Raw genomic sequence first — 22885 nt, 5'->3', positions numbered from 1 at the left:
TGTATGTTTTTTTTTTTCCAAAAAAACAACTGATATATTGCAAACATTTGACATCTAAATTTATTTGAGAGTATTGTGAATTGAATTGTAGACGACTGCAATATGCAATCAAAAAACCATTATTGCATAATAATCCGATTTTATGTGTGTTTTGTTTTCAATCGGTGTGTGTGTGTATGCGAAAAGATGATATTGAGATTGCAATATGGAAATTATTGTTATACATAAATATATATATAGGCAAAACATATGCATATAGGCGGTTGAAACTTTGTGAATTTTAGATCGGCTTAAAAGTACATTTTTCATATTGAAGCATTTTACTTCTTTTTTTTTATAGTTTACGTTATTCGTTATATAAAAAAATCGGATATTGTTTTAGATAGGTGAAGTGAATAATACTTGTGGGTTTATATATGATTTGATTTTATCGGAAAAATATAACATAGCTACAGTCTATTCATTACAATATCAAAATCTAAGAATATTTTGAGTGTTTGAAATTTAATTTTAAATTTTATTCTTATTTTTAAAGTTTCATATGAAAGTTTTAAAATTAAAGATAAATTTAAATGAACTTGAATACAAATTTAAATTATTTTTTAAAAATTATAAATTGAGTATTAAACTTATTCTATTTCTTTATTATTTTTAATACTTCTTTTAACTTTATTTCTTATATTTAAATTTTTAGTTAGCCTTAATGTACAAAAATAAATTAATTCCATGAAACTTAGTAAAGAAAAACCCATAAAAAGACCTAAAAGACCACCACAATTTGCAAGAAAATCAGTTGTACCATAAAGTTCAGAACGTTTTGATGTTAAAAATTGTGCTTCTTTAAAAAATATATACAATTTTGTCATTTCAACCCTAAAACAAAAAAGGAAATTAGGTAAATTGCTTATTTAGTAAAACATTTATTTAATATTAAAAAATTTACGCAGGTGTATTATTATCAGTTGTTGGCATATCTTTTAAAAATGCACCATAATGTGATACAAAATTATAATGAGCTTGTGTTATTTCAGTTTCGTATGTTATTGAAGTACAAGCTGGTAAGCAATCACAATCAAGATCATGTAATACTTCTCCTTTATAACCTTTAAGTAATTGTTGCCTTAATAAGCTATTTGCATCTTCATAATAGCATTCAATATCTGTTGGACCACATATTGGTGTATTTTGACTTCCTAAAATTATATTTAAAGTTGAATAGGCGAATTTTAAAACATATTTTCTCAAAATTATAATTATTTACGTAGCTAGTAACAAATAATTTAAACTAACTTGGCATTGAAAATTTTACACATTTGCATTTATGTAATGTATAATTAGCTAAACATTCAATTTCACAATTCGTTTGTGTATAAAATTTGAAAAATCTTAAATATCGTTCATCTTGAAAATAACATTGTCGCCTGAAAATATGCAATTTTAAATTATAGTGTAAACAATTTTGCATAAATTTTAAAAATTATTTGAATTTCTTCTTTTTACGCTTTTGGCTTATAAAATCTTAATCTCTCTGATGTTGTTATTATTTTTGGTTTAACAGCTATTAAAATTTGTTGACCATATGGAACTTGAATAAATTGATTAGAAATATCAGCTGTTTCGTCTGGAGAATGAAATGAAATCTATATAAAAGAAATTAAAAGTAATTTTTAATTGTTCTTTTTTTTTGGCAAAAATTTGCAAAAAATATTATTGTACTTTAAAACCATCAATTGGTCCACGACACAATTTATCATAATGATTCATTAAACCAAATAACATTAAAAATAATCCAGCTTTAGTACCAGCACCAAGACCTCTTCTAGGAAATGTATTTTCACCGGATTCCGAATGGTAACCATTTTCTAAACTCCATTCAATAATAACTTTTTTATCTTTGATTTTACCCGAAAAATTTCTATATCTTCCAAAATAAAAATCATCATTTAATCTGAGAATTAAAATAATTGAAATTTGTTTTTAGATAATTATGATCATATTGTAATACAAATGTACTCACACTTCTTCTTTATACATATAATTTGGATCTAATGAATTAAAATTGTAACAGAGTCCTTCTTCTGTAATAATTTCATCAAAATAATGACCACAATGTTGTTTTTTATTTTCCCATGCACATTCAAAAAGATCATAATATTCTGGTCGCATTTCTTTTAATGCTGTTATAATATCACTTGCATTCGGTTTCGTATTCGATAAATTCAAATAAACTTCAACAAGTACATCCATTTCGCAGACTTGAAGAGCAGCATTTAAATATAAACTTCTAAAAAAAATTTTTAAAAAATTAATAAATATTCAAATTATATTAATATAAATGATTAAGAATAGATATTTAAAAAACTAGAATAATATGATATCGGTAAGAGTATTGCCGTGTGATCATAACCCCAAGCTGGTTTAATTTGAAGCCATGATGCCTATTTTTACTTAAATCAAATACTATTTTAACCTCATTTTGTATTTCTTTTTAGCTTTAGCAATAATTGGAAGTATGATCATGAAATGTGAATATAAGATCATTATCACTGATGCTATTATGTATTTCATTAGACGAAAAGGCTATATTACAGTGGAACAATATTTGAAATAATGCGTCACCATTGTATTGAATACGCTAATAGCAAAACCAATCAATTACTTATTTCTTACTCTCCACATCCTTCACAACCTAAAACTTCTCCATTTTTCTAAGTAACAACCTTTTTTTAACCGATTTAAATACTCTTTTGAGGCCAATGAACACTGCTACTGTAACCTATTCCTCATACAAGTGATTCGTGACTATACTTTCTACGAAAAAATCATATTAGTAACCTTCAAGTTGTAAACTTATTACTTGTTCTAAAATTGTGTCTCCGCCAAAATCAGCTATTAATAAATAATTTTAACTTTAATTTTGAAAATTCTTTATAAAATCCAAATGAATAATCCATCATTTTAATTTACATCACGACAAACATATTAAATTTTTGTTTGAAATTTTTAATCTCGTTCATTAATTACATTAAATTGTGCATAATATAAAATGTTGAATGACAAAAATATATTCGAAAAATTAATAATCTTTTTATAATCTTCAATATTTTCATAATTACGTATAAATGACCTCCAGTCCAATCTTTCAAAATTATTTTTATTAAAACTCAAATAATATAGAAAATATACGATCACAATATGTTAAAATGCACGCACGCACTTCGCAATTTAAATCAGAGAAAAAATATAAAGCGGCTCCCCATTAATATCATCAGTTGATTTATCATTATTATGTTCAGTAGAATAAAATAATAAATTTTACAAAAAAAAAAATTAAAATTTAAATAATTTGTCCATAAATTTGAATTTTTGTTTTTCTTTTTTTTTTAAAAAGATAATCTTGTTAAAAAAATATTTACAGATAGTTTAATGATGTCTTAAAAAAAATTAATATGAAAAAAATTTGCAATCAAAAAATGAATTCATTTTTTTTTTGAACGATAATCGAATGAGCTTTTGAGTGTTAATCGTATAAAAATGTACAATAACGATAATCTGCGAATATAATTTTAAAGTCCGACAGGTGGATAACTAGAATATAAAATTTATTTGATAAAAAAAAATGAGAAGAAGAAAAATTGGTTTATGGTAATATTAATTGAGGTGAAATTTTGTGAATTTTGTTTACTTAACGTAACTACTAGTTGGTGGCATTTAAATTGAAAATTTTTGGTATATTATTGTAAATAAAGCATGTGGTTGAGAGTATTTCTCGCTACAGCGGCTTTAATAAAGATATTATTTGGGGAAGTAATTACTCATACCGATTTTGACAGAGAATTTTTTTATATAAGAGAATTCCAAACAGCGTTTTACTTCAGAAGGCGCTGGTCAACTAATTAGGCAGTAATTTGAAGTATCTTATACGTTGATTGCTGTTGGTACGTATATTAACCCAATAGAAACTTCTTCATATAACTGCAGAACAGATGAATGACGTAATCAAAGGTACGAGTTAAAGTCAGAAAAATTAATAAATTTTTCTCCTTGAACAGGACTCGAACCAGTGACCTACTCCTTTCTAGGCGGACGCTCTTTCATCTGAGCTACAGATTTATGAAGAAATTGCCGACGAATTATTCTTCAGTAAAATGTTAAAAATCTTGAAATCATATAGGATGAGTGTATAAAATTTAAATTAAATAATTGAAGCATAAAATATTCAATTAATTTTCAAAATATAATAGAAACGTTAATTGAATTCTGTAATAATTATAAGTGTTAAGGTTTATTGTTAAAAAAAACTCTAATTTCAAATAAAATAATTATTTAATCTCATTTAAACTACACATATACATATATATGTAATTATTATATTGTATATTTAATTAATAAAATTGTTAAATCAATTATCTAATTTAATTGTAAATTTTGTAAAAATTAAAATCTAATTAAAAATATTACATATTATAATTAAGTTTGCGTTCTATTTATATATATATATATATATATTAAGAAACTAATATTTGAATTTTAATACATTTCCCTTATATAATTTAACAAAATTTAATTCAACTTATTAATAATATTAATTCAAATATATACGCGATTTTATAACGCTTAATATATCAAAGTAATTTTATTATAATTATGTAATTATTATTTATTATATAGTAAAATTTTCAGATATTTGCATAATTTAATCAATTAAAATTTTATTAAATTATTATACACTTAAAGATTTTATAATAATTTTCGTTAAAATATTATATATGTAATAAATAACTTTGTTACCTTCTGGCGCCTTTACGAACGAAAAAAAACAAAGTGTCCGATGATATGAAATATTATGTGAAATGTGTTTTAATAAATTTAAAGTTTACACAGTAAGAAATGTTAGTTGAAATTTATGAACATATAAGCAAATATTGCCATAAAATTTATTAATATGCGCCATGTACTTCTTTCCTTATGCGTCATGGTTCAGCATAGACTGGCAGTTTTTTTGTTCGACATGTACTTTAATACTATTTAACACAGGCAGGAATTTTGTGCTAAAACTTTAACAGCAATAGCAAATTACTATACGAAGTTTTCCGTATAATTAAGGAAGTATCTCTGAAGTAAGGTGACTTATATAGCACAATTTTTTGTCGCACGGCGGAACCTGTACAGAGAAAGTTTTATTTTTCCTTTTTGTGTTCGACTCCGACTCTGACTCTGATTCTGGGCTTAATTCTGACTCCGACTCTGGCTCCTACTCCGAATCTTGTTCCGGCTCCTACTCCGAATTTGGTTCCGGCTTCTTTTCCGACTCTGACCTTGACTGTTTCTTCGACTCCAAGTTCGACTCCGAGTTTGACTCTGACTCTGACTCCAACTCCGACAACATCCTTTAGCCCGACCCCCAACTTCAACTTCAAATTCAATTTTATAGCCTTAGTTTTTTACTTTAATTTCAGCTCTTGCACTGACTCCGACTCCAACTCTTATTTTAAATCTAATGATATTAACCCTGAATTTATAATCCTGATATAACCCTGATATTAACCCCAAACCTGACCCCAAATCGGAGAGCGGTCTCCGTATCTTAATTTTAAAATAAAATTTTGGCTCTGGCGCCGGATAATTTCTATAACCGAAAAATCTTGAAATTCTTATTTCGACTAAACAAGGGAGATTCGGGATTTCGTTTGTTAATGTCGTTATAAATTTATGTTAAATTTTATTACATTTTTTTCTGTGTATTTCATTGTGGTACACATACCATATAATAATGTTACTTATGGTTACGAACTATGTAAAATGTCACTTTATTTATTCTATATTTATATAATTTGTTTAGATTTAAGAGTAAAATCTTAACATAAAAAAGGATGCTGTAATAATAATATTAACAAAAACAATATAAATTAAATTATTAAAGAAAAATAAATCTTATTGGATGTATGTAATATGCAAAAATAAGTATATACACATGAATATAATATTTACATATAATATTTTCATATAAAACTTACTCTTTTTCTGTTAAATTCCTTGAGGTACTATTTAACGCCAATAATACATCGGTATAATTAAATTTGTTTTGCATAAATTTACGTTCTGGGCATATTGTAATTGCCGGAAATGGTATTTGCCATACTGGTGTAAATTTTTCATTAAAACTAACTATAACAGGATTTGTTTCCCATTTTTCCCATGTATTCATTATTAATCTACTACAACCATATATTGATATAATAAAAATGCATATCCAAAATAATCTGAAAGAAAATTTTAATAAAATAATTTTTTGTTTTCTCTTTTATTATGTTATAATAAAAATAATATTGCTTTGAATTATATTTACCGACCGTATTGTGTAAACAATAGGTAGGTTATGTGATGGCAACAAATTTTGCATATCGAGTTTTCGGTGGGAACGTACTTCTCCATAGTAGGGAAGTGTAAATAAACTATTTTTAGCAGCCTGTCGGTCTGTCGGTCTGTCGGTCTGTCAGTCTGTCGGTCTGTCGGTCTGTCGGTCTGTGTGTGCACGCGTGTATCTCAAGTTCGGCTGAACCGATTTTGATGAAATTTTATATGTAAGTTTGTTTCCACCATGGCACGGATCGATCAACTTTTGGTGTATATCAGGCCTCGGGAACTGCACTTTTTAGCGGGCCTGTTTTACATTTTTGAACATTTTGAAGAAAATATTCAACCGATTTACTTGAAATTTTATATATAAGCTCAGCTTGACCGTCCGCAAAAATTCGTATGTTTTGGAAGAAATCAGGCATCGGCAACTAGACGATTACTACGGGCCAAATATACATTTTTGTGTATATAAAGAGAAATAGTCAACCGATTTTATTGAAATTTAATATATGAACTCCTCGTATTAAAACAATGAACATATAAATTTTTTGGAAAGATCAGGGCTCGAAAACGGATTTGCGGGCCGATTTTACATTTTTCACCATTTTGAAGAAAGTATTAAACCGATTTACTTGAAATTTCATATATAAGCTTTGCTCTATCATACGCAAAAATTCCTAACTTTTGGAAGAAATCAGGCATCAGCAACTGGGCGTTTACTCCGGGCCATATACACATTTTTGTGTATATAAAGAGAAATAATCAACCGATTTCATTGAAATTTAATATATGAATTCCCCGTATTAAAACAATGAACATATAACTTTTTTGGAAAGATCAGGGCTCGAGAACTGATTTGCGGGCCGATTTTACATTTTTCAATATATCCACAGAACAAATTGATGGAATTTCTTGAAATTTGATATTTGAGTTCTGGTTGTTACCGAAACTAACTGGCGAGCAGTTCAGGAAATTCGGGTAGCACAAAGCGAAACTCTACTAAGAGCCAAATTTACATTTTTCTAAGTATGTAAACTATAAGCTTACTAATGTCCTAAAAATTGGAAAGAAGTATTTAACAGACATTTTTATAATATTCTGTAACACTTTCATTTAACTAGACAATACACAATGCGGTCGGTTATGTGCTGACCACATCAGATTTTTTTTATGTTATATACATAATATAAAATAATGGTAATAATTATTATTGTAATAATTATCATAAAATATCTTTATACATATAAGACACTAGTATAACACTTCATATAGTTCACAGTTCATTGAAAATTCACACTATTTTCTTGAACATTTTTGAAAGGAGTATTATTTTAAGAGTCATTATTATTATTATTCTTAATTATGAAACTATTATTAGTAATTATTATCCAATGAAATACCCCATATGATTTATTTTTTTTCTAAAGTTCTTTTATTTTCAGTTCTATTAAATTTAGTTATTTCTATTATCTTACAATAAATTCAACTTTAAACATCAATATTTTGTTGAATTTAATAATTTGAATAAAACAAAATTTAATACAAATAATTTAAAATCAAATAGTTTGAGTAAATTTTTCACATAAACAGTTTAGAAAATATTTAATTAATTATATAATACAATTAACAAAATATTCAAGGTAATTTTAATGAAAATTTGAAGGATAACTTGAAATATCTCATTAAAAACAATAAATTTTTCAAAACTTCATTTACTTAAACTAGATTATAAATTTTATATAATATTATTAACTTTAATTAATTAAATATTTCATACTTTTCAATAATTGATCTTCTTTCTCCAATATATTTGAAGCCATGTATTGTACTATTATCAAGATATTCAATGATAATTCCCCAAATAAATTGTATTACACTACCGCCATATTTTATTTCATTATTATTATTGTTACTAATATCTTTATTATCATTATTACTTTTATTATTATTACTGCTATTAATTTGAATATCTTCACTTTTACAATAATCATTTGTTTTAGTTGATGGTAATTTTTCACTTTTTAATATTTTATCATTATTTTCAATATTTATTTTATTGGTTGTAATCACTGAATTAGTTGTATCCGAATCGATACTCAAATCAATTATCGATGATTCATTTTGTAAACCATTTAGACGGTATATCCTTTGTTTTTGTTACAAAAATCAAAATACAGGAAATAAAAAAAATTCAATTAAATTATTTTTAATATAAAAATAATATAGTTATTTAAATTATTTAAATATTTTGTAATTAAAATATTATTAAAATCACACCCATAATTTGCAGTTAAATTTTTATGTTTTTTTAATTGATCTTCCATATTGCGATCGGTTATTATTAACAATAATTAATATGAAATTTATTGATCATTTTCATATATTGAACTTTATCTAACTTTAATACTTAAATATCAATAATATACTGTAATATAATATTATTTAATATCATTATATAAAGCAATAATTGAATGAGAAGAAATAAAAAGTAAAAAAAACGAGCAAAAAAATAAGTAAAACGAATTGAATGAGTAAAACGAATAAAAATGAAGGAACGAATAGGTTAAAAGAGTGAAAAAAAAATGAGTGAAATATGTTTATAGTTGGGTAAAGAAGAAAGAACGAAAACAAGTGAGGCTCTGCCTATTGTATTTTATACAAATTTCCATATAGATGCTAGTGCAGAGATTGTGTGCGTTTTCCAATATTCTAAATTTTAGTGCATATTGATAAAAATACTCATATTTTATACTCAAAATACAATAATGAGAATACAATCTCAAATTACATAATAGAATTTCAAAAAAAATCTCTAAATTTTTTTAATCCTAGTTTTTTTTAAGTAACTATTATTTGCTCTAACATATTGTGGTTTTTATACAATCATATTTTAATTAATTTGCATTTAATTTGAAAATTAAAATCTTCTTGAAATTTATTAGAGTGCATAATAATTTAGTGATTTATGTAGTATTAAAATATAAATCTACTCGTGTGTATTAAATATATATAAGAGTACAAATTGAGAATCGACGACCGTATATATGTATATAATAATGAATTTGAAATTTATGATTTCATTAACTTGAAAACTTTGAATATATGTTCATAGAAATAAATTATTATTGAATTGAATAAAATTTTATATTGGTAAAACCTATAATCTGTTATACGTTAATGTAAAATTTAAATATATAAATAAAAAATTCCATGCAGTTAAGTCAGTGAATGAGAGTATGAATATTTTAATTTATTGAAATTATTTGAATTTACTCGAATTCTTTGATTAAAGTGTGTGAATTATTTTCGCAGTCTAACTATGTTTTTATTCGGTTATTAGTCGGTAGTATTATGTTTCTATTCTCTTGGGGGAAATGGGCAAAACTACAACGGGTGTCATGACATTGCGGAGGTGGAAGACATGAAACATTTTCTTTATGCCTGTCCGTCTCTAATGTGCAGGACGATGGCTTGGGGGATTTGTCGGAATAGTCTTTTGTGTGGCTCTTGAGATTCGTGAAGGAGGTTGACGGATTCTTGTAGGTAGCTCTTCGGATTTGTATTACATTGGAGTTGTCGTGTGTTAATTCGAGGGTTGTCGATGGGTTTTCTTGTTGGCCTAGTGCACAAGCTTTGCGTTGATGGCCAGTTGGAGTTTTCTTCTCTTACTACTGCTATTTCTACTACAAAGGTGCGATTTGTAAATTTGAATAAAACTCAAATGAAATCTTGTCTATATATAGCTAAAATTGTGATTTCTCCAAGAGAAAATTTTGGAAACTTTATAGTTACACAATAGCTCACTTTACATTAAAAATTTTTATTTTAATATCTGCTGGCGCCTCAATAGTTTGTAGCTACTCTGATTCTCTCTTTCATTTGATTATATATAAATAATATAAAACAATTTATGCAAATTAAAGCGGTAATTGATAATGAAAATAATTTTTTTTTAAATCAGTTTAAACTAGTTTTGATGGTTCTCTCATGCAAATTATAAAATTTTACTTCATCTTATACTGTCTTCATATATATGCGTTCTTTAAACATTAATTTTAATTTGTGTTTAAACAACATAATTATACATGAATTTTATAAAAGCAAATAAACTGATCTTAAGGTTTTATATAAATATATGCATACATATACATATTTAATTATGTAACGATTTTGAATATGCAACGTCACCAAATAAATAGAGAGCACTAACGTGTAAGTAGAAGTTCATTTGCGCTTTTCAAAATAACATTAAATTGCATTTTGGACGTACATACCATACGTGTGTACATACAACTAAAATACGTAAAAAATAGAAATGTATCAATGATAGTTTTACCGTGGTTAAAATATTTTTATTGGTCAAGTTCAGTGTGTACTTGTCCATATTTGGGTTTGTTAAATACAAATAAAGTAGAAAAATGTAAATAGAATATTATGTACAAAATGCACATATTTCTTATATACATATATGTACGAGTATATATATATTATGGAATTACGCTATAAATATTCATAGTGTTTAAATAATTATGTATATAGTTATTTATCATGTGTATATATGTATACATATGTAGAATGCACTACCGAAAAATGAATTTACAATTTTGTAAACTAGATTTTTGTGTTTTTTTCATTTTTCTTGTTTTTGTGGAAAAAAAGTGGAAATTGCTAGTAAGTTTTAGAGGTGTTAATTGTAGATTGATTACTAATATTAAAATTAAAATTATTTCTATAATTAAATTTATGTTTATATCGACTGTAAGGTAACATGACAGTTATTTGCAGCAAATTTAATTTTAATCATTTAATTCTATTTACCAATTGATCTTTAATCCTATTGACCAATTGAGCCTGCAAAACAGTATAAAGCTCACGAATTATCAGGAATTTTGCATGAAGAGCTAAAGTTAGAAGACGGAAAATTTTCTGGTGTCATTTTATCAATCTGCAGTCGGCAATCAATGTAATCGAATTCCAATTTACATTTGTTTATTGGTTGTCTGGTCAGGAACCCTTTCAACTTAATTCTTTTGAATATACAGCGCGCATGAGAACATCATGAAACGGTTTTATTACAAGAATAGCTAGAGATTTTGGAACAAAATATTAAAATGTTTATACATTGTATGTGTATGAACAACTTACCTTGTATAGCATAAACGAAAATAGCTTAAAAAAATTTTAATTATTTAACTGACTATTTTTTACTAATCATTCAAATTTTTGGTTATCTATATAGTTAATTTTTTTATGTGATCGTAGTATGTCAATTCAATTTTATTTTTGCAATTTCATATACAATCATGGTCAATTTTTTTAAAGGTTACACGCAAACACATAGCTGCAGTTGTAATAAAATTTTTTTAGTATAAAAATGAAATACAAATGTAAAGTCAATCAAAACCGTGATTTATAAAGTAGCACATTTACTTATTCGCTGGTTTATTTCTATTACTTATATGTAATAGAAATATAAGCAGCTTTAGAGATTTAAATATCAAACATGTTCTCTTGAAAACAACAAACAATTGCCTTATTACCCTGTAATTTAACTTTTGGGAGGACTTTTAAAGTGATATTTATATAAAAATCTTTAGTAGCAATTATAAATATGAAATTGTGTTGCTAAATAACTTTATTAAGAAGAATATTTTTGGATAAAAATAAGTTTATTGTGACATTGCTGGGTTAACAAAAGTTTAAATTTAGTTATAACATTAAGGAAGTAGGGGGACCCAAAATTTACATTTTCTAAATTTTGAAAATTTGGGAGAAGTAGGAAAGTAAAAAGAAATTCTCTACTTCTAAAAAGAAGTAATTTAATAAGTCACCATATTCTGCAGAACTTGGAGAATTGACAAATTGTTTTTAGTTCGGATCGATCTATTTGCTTACAAAATTTCATCCATCGACGCTGAGTATTGTAGAAGTTTTGACAGTATATTAAAATATAGATGGAAAGAGGGACAAATATGAATGTAGTGCGCGCATTTTCTCATTTTTCTTTTGGAAATTTGCAAAAAATAACAAAAAATGTTTTATTTGTGCAGTAAAAATAGTTACAATAAAAATAAATAAAAATAAATAAATTCAAATTATAATGTTGATAAGATACGAGTATTTAACTGTCATATTGGTGACATTTAATTAACATGTTGCAGAGAAAAGTTGTCAATATGTATAAATTATAAATACTTATGTATTATGTAAAAGTACTGTTGTAATATTTATGTTTATAATTTGAAAATGTTGTGTTTAAAATGTGTTATGCTAAAATATATTATTAAAAATTAAATTTAAACATTCTGTAAACCTACTTAGTTTTTTTTAAATCAATTTTGAGTAATAATTGTATGTAATGAGTATATAAACCCAAGGAAATTTAGTCTGGAGCGTATTTTTATAAAAAGCCAAGTAGATTGTAGATTTTTCAAGGAAACCGAGTGCCACGCCTCTCCTACAATATTTCCGTTCCAAGCATAAAACCGGAGATATCCCTAAGAGAGTTGGACAGCAGTTCTCGGATACTTAAGAAACCCTGCCCAAAACAATTGCGCTGCCGGACACCTAGTACCGGGCAACACCAAAGTATGTGTACGGCAGTTTCATCACCGCCCCTGCAAAATCTGCACTGGGCAGAGCCCGATTTCCCCAGCCTATGCATGTGATATATAACCGGGCAATGGCCCGTGGAAAAATTCGTAATAGCGCGAACCCGGCTCCTGCTCATCTCCAACAGCTCCGCAGCGAACTTTGCCGAACATGTCGACAGAAACATCTTCGCCTGAGAGCATCGTTTCGTGTCCCGCCAGTGACGGCCGCATTCCACCACGAGCAGGCAGGCGAGCCTGGCCCTCACGGCGGAAGAAGGCGGACCGCAGAAACGCAGCGGCTGCACAAAGTCAGCAACAGATCCCCTCCGCGCCAGCAACCTCGTTGCCCGCATGTCCACTGTGGCCAGGCACCCAAATAAGTGTCACTCTGTTTACCGATGAAGATTCCCCAAGTGCAGTAAGGCAGCTCCGGATAAGCCTGGATGTAACCTGGGCCGACTGAAGCGCCAGCAATGCCGCCCTGCTGTCTGAGGACACATAAATGGTACGGTTCCTATACTCCCTTTCCAGACTGACTCTCAGACAAATCTCTATTGCATGTATTTTGGCCTGAAACACTGTGCCATACCGGTCCAGGCTCCCATACATACGCATGCCCGGGCGGATACCGTACACACCCGAACCCCACGCGACTCCGTTTTGGACCTGTCCGCATACCAGACGCTTGAACCCGACTGAAGTTCCCGACTCAGAACCCGTAATCGCTTGTCCCGTAACTTCCGACCAACGCATCAATTCCACGCTTGTGCAGCGACTCGCAGGTGACACGATATGGGGTGTTATCAAAAGCACCCTCAATATCAAGAAAGCACCGAACTTCCACTTACCGCATGTCCAGTGAGTTCTTGAGGAGCCTCACTTTGGGTGGTTGCTTGGTCGCTTACCTGCCTTCTGAATATACGTCACCTTAGTCACCCAAGATGCCCCTGGTTCAATGACCGCATCCGAGTAATTCCGAAGAACTTTTGAGTTAGGAAAGTGCGTTGAGGCCATCAGCTCCAACATCTGCTTTCCATTTTCGGTCGTGGAGCCATCAGGCTGGGTCCGCGCACTGCTGGAGAGTTCATCTATGCCCTTGCAGAACGCCCTCCATGAGCTTATTTTCGCTTTCCTTATTTCCTTATTGTATATTGTGAATGAGTCTTTATACTCCCCTCACGAACCAGATGCCTTGGCCCTGTTGAAGAGCTTTCTGATTGTTGAAGGTTCTGGTGGATATCAGTTCGATATTCACCATTATTCTGACAGAAGCAGGAATGGAGCCAACCCCCTCCATGAAGAGCATTTCGAATTGACTCCAATCAGTGGACTGAGACCTCTTCCCTAATTGCGTTCAGGAATGTCGGCCTATCGCCTTTATTCATAATCGTTAATTTATTATTAAATATAAATTCAAGCAGGCACTTACCTCTTTTATTTATATCACTGCTTCCCAGACGGTGTGGTAGGCATTGGCATCACTTCCTATTATTAGATTGAAGTTTCTTCTTCCACAGAAGTCCACTAGGTCCTTCAGCTGTTCGTCTGGATGGCCACAGTTACCCGAGAGATAGGATTAGCATACAACAAATTCTGTCCAACCCCCGGGGGATCTTACCTTCACCAATGCAGGTACCTGATCCTTGGAGCAGTAATCTTGGAATAGGAAGATATACCAGTCTTTTATTAAACAAGATGTAGGGCCTGGGCCTACCCATAATCATACAATAGCTCACCTGTTAGGCCTTTAATCTGATCCTTCACTATGTAAGCCTTTTGGATAAAGGCGATGTCGAGGTAATCCTTCATAAATCTATGAGCCGGAATATCCGTATATGTCCTGGCGTGCTGTAGATGCACCTTACAGCCATATCATTTATTTTGGGCCCTTGTTTATGGGGTTTAACACTTTCCGTAGATTCTCCAAAATGGAATCGTCTACGGAGAAAGTGATGGAGCACTACCCATTCTTTTCTCTATCCATACGAAGCATCCTTCAAGAGCTCATGTGCAGGCTGGGATTTTGCTTCCCTATCCTATCGATGAACTTCTCCCTGGAGAGACCGACAGTTGTTTCGTCCTTTGGGACATAGGTAACACAGATGTGCTGTCTGGGAACCTTGACGCGATCTAGCACAGCTATGTTACAGCCGTCCCAAGGTTTAATCCTGCTGCAGACACTGGTAATCCAATCCCTGGTGTCCCTGTTGTTGTATGTGACGGATATCAACCTCTTCTTCGAAGGTACTGCGTCAGGGGTGTTACTCTCTGATCTTTCGATTTTCTGGGTATGGTTGGTTGTAACAACCGTTTCTCAGGCCCTCCGTTTTTTCTTTTTGTATTCGCGGGCTTCTTCTGGAATACATACCATCCCTGATGTACGCCGCGATGCGTCTTTTGGAGGCACCAGAGAAAGGATGTCTCTTTCCCCTCATCTCAAATCTCATCATATACTCTTCGGCTTCCTGGATAAGAGGTTCAATAGGATCCTGCTTATCCGTTTCCACCGCAGACGTTGTTTCATCTTCCACCGGCGTGAGAGAAGCTCCTCCTCTGCTTCGGTCGAAATGAGCTCTGGTTCCGAAGACCCTGGAGCACCGATCATGGCATTACGGGTCACTTCGTTGTTGTCCTTGCCATTTTTATTCTCTGTTATCGTTGTTGTTGTTGTTGTTGTTTGTGTTTTTTGTTTCTTTGTTCATTATGGTCCCACGAGTAGTGCGGGAAATACGGTCACCCATGGCAGAGCCCGGCATATCATGGGAAGGCTTATTTAAACTGGAGGACGCCTGGTAGCTGAAATATAGATATCAGGCTGAATTTCGCTGCGAGACATGACCATGACACGAATGTGACTTTGCTCATTTCAATCACCTTTCTATCCTCCGCCATTACCAGGACAAAAAGCTAAGCAAGTTTAACTTTTTATTGATCCATATCTTCATTTTTTGATATTTCCTTTCTTCTTGGCTTTGTGTCAACATAATTTAAAAAACATTATCAATTACATCATAATGTAAACGCAAAGCGTACAACTACACAACATGAAACCGTGACTATCTTGTGTAAACACGCCTTATTATCTAGTTAGATTTTTCGTGATTCAACAAACTCTAATTTTAGTACAACATTTTTGGTCTCAATATGTACATATTTGATTATAACGAAACCTTTCCATTGAAATTACAATTATAGTAAAATTACTATATTTCCTAAGTCAATGCTGTTGACAATTTTATCTTTGTTTTGAAATTTCGGTTCGTTAAATTTATTGATCACATTTGTAATAATTTTACTAACTTTGTTAATTGAAATTAAATTTTAATGACTTTTTCAAATAAAATATTTGTATAAATTAAATAAAGAGCACATAATCTTTTATAAATTTTAGAATTAGAAAATTTTTACTCCCTAAAGTTTAACTGTGTGTAAATCTGTTGACGCATTGTGGGAGAGAACTATAAATACCATAAAATTAGTTTGCTATTTATTTTAAGTTCGAAATTTATTTTTTATTAAAATTAAATTGTTTAATTTATTAAAATTATTTTTGTAATATTTCTCATTATTTAAAAAAAAAAATATTTTCACTACACTTATCTATTTTACCTTAATCTTCCATCAAAATTTTTAAGTTTATTTTTGAGTATAAATAGGCAAAAATTTTCACAAGAACAACTTTTTTCAATGTGATTTATTTATACAACTTTTTAGAGTTTAAAAAAAAAAAGAAGAAATAGGAACTCGAGATTTTTATTTATTTAAAAAAAGCAAAACACAGGTAGGTAAGTAAACAGATCCGAAATTATTTGAATATCCTTGTAAGAAAAGGAGGTAAAAAAGAATTTTTTAAAGTTTTTGACTAAAATAGAAAAAAAAATTTTTTTGAGTTCTGAAGCCGAACGAAACAATTTTTAAACTTTCACTTTAGAGCAATTTTGCTTTTTTTTCTCTCCATTCTCGTGTTATAACAGTTTCAGCTTTCTTCAATTTAAAGGTGGTATTTATGTTTCTGAACTTTTTCATTTTCGTTTTATTTCGTTTAATTTTCTTTCTTTTTCTGTTTTTTATCCCAAATCTTATCGGAGTCAATCGTGTTACTATGCGTTTTCCTTTTATTGAGCAATAAAATATAAAAATATATTCATTTGTAAAGGATTGTATTGAAGGAGAACTTCTGTCTTGGCGCCTCACGAGGCATTATTTTAAAAAAATTGTATCTGTTAATTTCATATTCAAAATAATTCTACTTCAAATGCATAGTTGTATTTTTTAAGTCACGTTAAATGTAAAATAGATATAGTGAAAAAATGGTTGCATATTTTATGGCTGGTCATAAGATTAAAACTTATGAAATGTAATAACTATATAATGTTCATGTAAGACAAACAAAATTGTTTTTTTTCCAATTGTGTAAAAAAATACACAATAAAAGATTGTTGCTTTGCAATTGTGTAACGTTTTGCTTTTGAAGGAACATAATAAACCTCATTACTCTGCAGTAGTTGAAAGTAGTTTCTAAATGGAATGCTGTTTTCGATGGAAATCCATCCATAAATGTGCATAAATGTTCCGCTTAGTTACCAGTTTTTATATCGACTAGAGTTTTTGGGAATGTTTTGTGTTTACAGTGCTGTAGGTTTAGTGTTCTATGTTTCTTTAATTAATGGAACACTTTAAATATCAAACTAATGCAATTATTCATTATGTAATTTCGGCATGTTAGTAGGGTGTTGACTGCGAAATGTGTCTTGGATATGATGACAAGGAGATTATAAGTCAGGTCTACGAGTGTCTGGACGGGATGTCAGAATATTGTAGCTATGGAAGATGTGGGACATATTCTCTTATCATATTTGTCCTGATGTGGATGAGAAGATGATTCTTGGAGGATTTCCTTTACGATTGTTCGGAGGAATTGCCATAGAACTACTACATAGTTGGTATTATATTAAGGGTTGCCTTTGGGCCTAGCTTTTGGCGTTGTGTTGGTGGCCAGGAAAAAATTTTTTAAAAAAATTACCCAAAAATTTTTGATTTGCATGAATTTTCAGCCAAAAAAAAAAAACGCAAAATAATAAAACTAAGAAAAGGATGAATCTTAACTCTTGAGAATCTAAAAAGTAACAACAGAGAACAAAAATAACGAATTTCCTATTTTTTTTAACTAAAACTCTTTTAAATTCTCTTTTCTTTTTTGAAATAATTTTTGATGAATATGAAAGCAATGAAAGTTATTTGCGTAACAAAAAATTGTTGCCTAAAAAATTATTGTAGAAGGGAGGAAAAATATAAAGAAAAAAAAACTCGAAATGTATGTAAATGGGAAAACTTTTTCAATTAAATCTTTTTCAAAAAACCGCGAACGCATAATAACTGTGTAGATATTTGCCCGTCTTTTTTTTTTATTTTTTGAACATTTTCTGTACTTCACCTAAAAAAATGAGAAACTTTGAATGTTTACATAAGTTTATATTCATATTATATTTTTTAATATTTTAAAAGAAACTCAAAATAGTAGAAGGGAAATTTTTTTGGTCTCTAATATTTTTGTTAAAATTTCAAAAATCACAAAAAAAATTTTTTTTAAATATTTTATTGACTCGGAAGAATGAAAAGGAAGTAACAAAAAAAATTAACTTAATGTGAAAAAATAACAGTAGATGGCATAATAAAGAAGAGAAAAGAGGCCATAAAGACAGCGTTGCCACATTGATCAAAATTACACAAAATCACATCAATTAAATATTCAAAAATGCCTATCCTAATGTTAATGGGCTAAACTATTTCAATAAAACATAAGTATGTATGCATAATTTTAATGACAAGTGACTTGAAAAATCTGGAATTTTGGGTAAGAAATTTGATCAGCCGACAAACCTTTCAAAAATTTGAAAAATCGGATAAATCTGGCAGTATGGGAATGCTGGATAGAGAGGTTAAGGAGTTGAAGGAGAAATTTAGTATAGCTCAGAATAGAAGAAAGAGAAATAACGAAAACAAAAAACAAGAAAACAATACAATAATCTTTTTATTAAAAAAAAGAAAGAGAAGAAATAATTTTCTTCTTTTGAAAGAAGATTTGTACAAAATGTTGAATATTTACGAGCAATTATTGTTATTACAGTTATTTTGTTTTTTAATTTACTATTATTGTGTATAAAAACCAAAAAAAGTATTTTTGAAAATTTGAAAGGAAAAAAATTAATATTAAAAAATGTTGATGGAATTTTCTTGCTATTTAAACATTCAAAGCTGAAGTTCTGTTTATAAATTAGAAATTTTATGAAATTTTTCGGTTTTATTCAAAAGATATAAGGAAGTATTTATTTATCAATATTATAAGTGTTTAATACTCACACATATTTCACGACCTGAGCCAGCATTTTGACATTCGCTTCCCGGCCAGACAACTTCTGACAGAATTTCTATGGCGAATTAACTTATACGACCAGTGTACCTAGATCTGTTTTTGTGTATTCCAATACTGTTGTACAGTTTGTACAAATACTGTTATACAGTTTGTTATTAAAGCTTTCATAATCATCTACCGCATCGACTTATTACCTTGTTGACTATCACTTCTGAATCGACTTATTACCTTGTTTCATCAAGACCTCAAGAATTTTTAACGAAAAACCGCAAGAATTTTGAAAGAAAAAAAACCTTCTTGGTCCATGGGTTTTGATGGCTTTCTTGGTCTATTTTGCATTTACACACATGAATGGATAAATTCTGTAACATTATTACTACAATATTGTTTTGTTTAATTAAAATTTATATCAAAAATTTGATTAGTAATGGTTCAAATATAAGTTTTTCTATGCTTCTAGCGAGCATGTAGTTTATGTAGCAAACCTAGTTTTGTCTAAATGTCTTAAAAACAAAGTTACTTTTTATTTTTATATTTTTTTAGAAAACAATTTTTGAAATATTATTTGTGAAAAATAAATTCAAAAAGAGTTACAGGAAGTGGGGAATTTAAAGTTTTGTCTGTTTTTTCCCTAAAATTTTCATTTATTTTCAAAGAATTTTCGAAAGATTTCTTTTTTAGGTTAACCGAACAGGAGTAAAACTTTTGTAATTTTTTTGTCTTCACATAAATGTTTTATTACTTCTTGTGTGAGAATACAATTATTGTTTTTTATTCAATATCGTTTCGAGAACTCAATTGATTTAAAGTGGTAATAAATTTATTATTGAGTTTAGAATTAATATAAGTTTTGGAATTGTTGAATTTAAAATAAATTATGATTTCAGAATGCCTCTAACACCTAACTTGTCAATCACAAGCAAGTTACTATTTTACAGGTACTGAAATATTATATATAGTGAGGCCAGAAAATATATGAATTGAATAATGACGGCGCATTTTGTATTTCACATTGATCACATTTTTTGTCTCTGGTGAAATTTTTATTAAACCATTGCTTAGATTGAATACTTCATGTAAATTGTCATGAAATCGATGTAAGACAGAATAATGATTACGAAAACCTTAAGAATTTATCAAAATTCAATTAACCTAAAATAGTTAAAAAGAAGTTCTGGAATTTTTTCATAAATATGAAACTAGAATTTTGTTCATTGTCATTGGTCTGTTGTTAGATGGAAGCCATTTCGCAGCCATTTGAGACATTCCATATAACAAACGAAGCCAGACATACAAAAAAGTATACGCATAGGTATTCGACGCAGATTTGGTTTACAATAAATTTAGGAAGGTATTTATTTGTCACGGACTTGGGGTGCAGAAGCATTAAAATGTATCCCAATTGTTCATTTCAATTTAAATTTGCCGAACAATTCATCGAATTGAAGAAGACGCAATTCAAATTTCGGTAATTGTCGCCTTACTTTTTTTAAAAACACCCTAAAATTCAGGAAATCAACTATCAATTTTTACTTTTGTCAAATAAATTTCTAAGAAAAAAACAAAAAAAAAAGCAAATGTCCTTCCGGGAAAATTTTAAGTTTTCGTTTTTTTCAAAGTACCTTTACAACTTAAAAAAAAAAGAAATTTTTTTTTTCTATTTTTCATTATTTTTGATTTTAAGCCAATTTCGATTTCGATTTTTGATCTGCCCGTTTTTTTTTTTATTTTTTTTTTATATAATATTTGGCTAGCTCTCTATTATCCTTGTCGATTTGATTATAATTTTTAAGAACTTTTTAAGATTTAAAAGAAAATTTTTGGTATTTCCGAGAGAGAGAAAAGCTAATAAGAAGCATATAATATATTCGACGTAGAAGATATTTTTTGAGTTTGTATGTGTACTAGTATAAGTAGATAACTTTGTTAATATAGATTTTCATAAGATAAACCTGAGCTTTTCGTAATGCATTCAAAGTATGCATATTTGTTTTTGAACAAAAAGAAATGTTATAGGGTGTTTGCATTTATAACTTACAAATAAGAAAATCTAGTTCTTACCTAGAAGATTTAATAGAAGTCGTTAAGCAAAATCAGCTAAAGCTCAGTTAACTTAGAAGTCTAGATAAAATGAAATTGAAAGACTTTATTTAAGATTCCGTTTCCTGTTTTGAGCTGTGAACATGGTTTCATATAGAAATATATTGTTTACTCAAATATTTATAAGGCTCTATTGAACATTGTTATAGCAGTTCTCTTAGAAAGCGAACACTCTGTTTATGTACGTACGAGTACTTACTTACATATGTGTACGAGGAGGTAGACACAAATGTACATACATATATAAATATTAATTTCTATTTTTTGAGGACTAACTTGATTCCGGTATTTGGATAAAATGCATGAAGAATTTTGAAATTCATTGCTCCAGTAATTGTTTACAGCCATAGTAAAATAGTAATAGATTTTACTTAAATAAAATAAATTTTATTATTTTTACTATGTATTTTAAGAATTTTACAAAAAAAAAATAAAAATCCTAGTGATTTCATATGTGTATAGTGTATATATAGTGAGTTTTTAAATTTTGTCTTATCCTTTGAAGTTTATATTTGCTTGTTTTTTCTATTAAATTTTTTTGTCGTTGACATTTTTGAATTTTATAGTATTCTTGGATATTATAAAAATTTCAATTTTATATGTGGAGTAACTTCATCTGTGTGACTGTGTGTACAATAAAAGAATTGTTATCGTTAGCCAGAATCAAAAAAAAAAAAAATTTAGAATGTGTGAAATGATAATATTTGATTTGATAGATAAAATGTCCTTCCCCATACATGCATATATGAACCCAGATACGAGTAAGAAGCACAATTTTTATGGTATTTATTAAAGATTTTTCAAATTTTTTTCAATTTTTTTCTTCTGTGTGTTAAAAAAAGTTTTTGATATTTGTATGGTTTAAGTTGAAGTTTCTTGTTATGGTTAGAATTTGGGAAGTTGACAAAAGAAAAAAAACGATTTAAGAAGGAAGATAATATTTTTGTGTTATTCAAATTAAATTCATAATCAGAAGTTGTTCACATTTTATATGCATATACCTACATTGAAGAAGAACTTTTGTTTTGGCTTCTAATATAAGTCTGTCATATAACATGTGAACGGATGTAGATACACAGATTTTTATTTTTGTTATAAAAATTTCAGTAAAATTAAAAAAAATTATATTTTATAATGTAACAGTATCTGGAAATTACAATTATTAAAAGTTATTTCTTTGAAATATATTTGAAAAGAAAAAAAGTTAGGAAGTAATAATATCTTATGCTGCAATCTGGTGTTAAAAATTATAAACTTTCAATAGTTTTATATTGGTAAATAATTTTATTACAATATTAGAGTTGCAGTGGTAATTTTATTAGCGTTAAATATAATAACATTTTCACTTCGTCTGCGATGACTGGTTGGAATTTTTAAAAGATATTTTGACATTTCATATTCTAACTGTAATAGTGATGAAAGAGTGGTGTAACATCTATTATCCTAACAATGGTGCAAC

At 28.8% G+C, this 22885-nt stretch overlaps 1 protein-coding gene across 1 annotated transcript; it reads right to left on the bottom strand.

Moving 5' to 3' along the window:
• Nucleotides 1-701: 701 nt before the first annotated feature.
• LOC129612712 (pickpocket protein 28-like) lies at nt 702-8272 on the bottom strand (the record flags this gene model as incomplete). The annotated part of the gene is made up of 8 exons (XM_055526468.1): nt 8138-8272; nt 6018-6263; nt 2018-2284; nt 1717-1897; nt 1501-1640; nt 1291-1421; nt 944-1193; nt 702-873 (listed from the first exon to the last, which is right to left on the bottom strand). Coding segments are annotated over exons 2-8 (1332 nt in total), but the record flags the coding sequence as incomplete, so codon positions are not given.
• Between the last annotated feature and the right edge of the window lie 14613 nt (nt 8273-22885).

Source organism: Condylostylus longicornis, unplaced genomic scaffold (genome assembly GCF_029603195.1).
Source record: "Condylostylus longicornis isolate FDR11 unplaced genomic scaffold, ASM2960319v2 ptg000076l, whole genome shotgun sequence".
NCBI classification, from domain to species: domain Eukaryota; kingdom Metazoa; phylum Arthropoda; class Insecta; order Diptera; family Dolichopodidae; genus Condylostylus; species Condylostylus longicornis.
The sequence above is the reverse complement of the archived record's forward strand: the minus strand, read 5'-3'. Positions and strand labels throughout refer to the sequence as shown.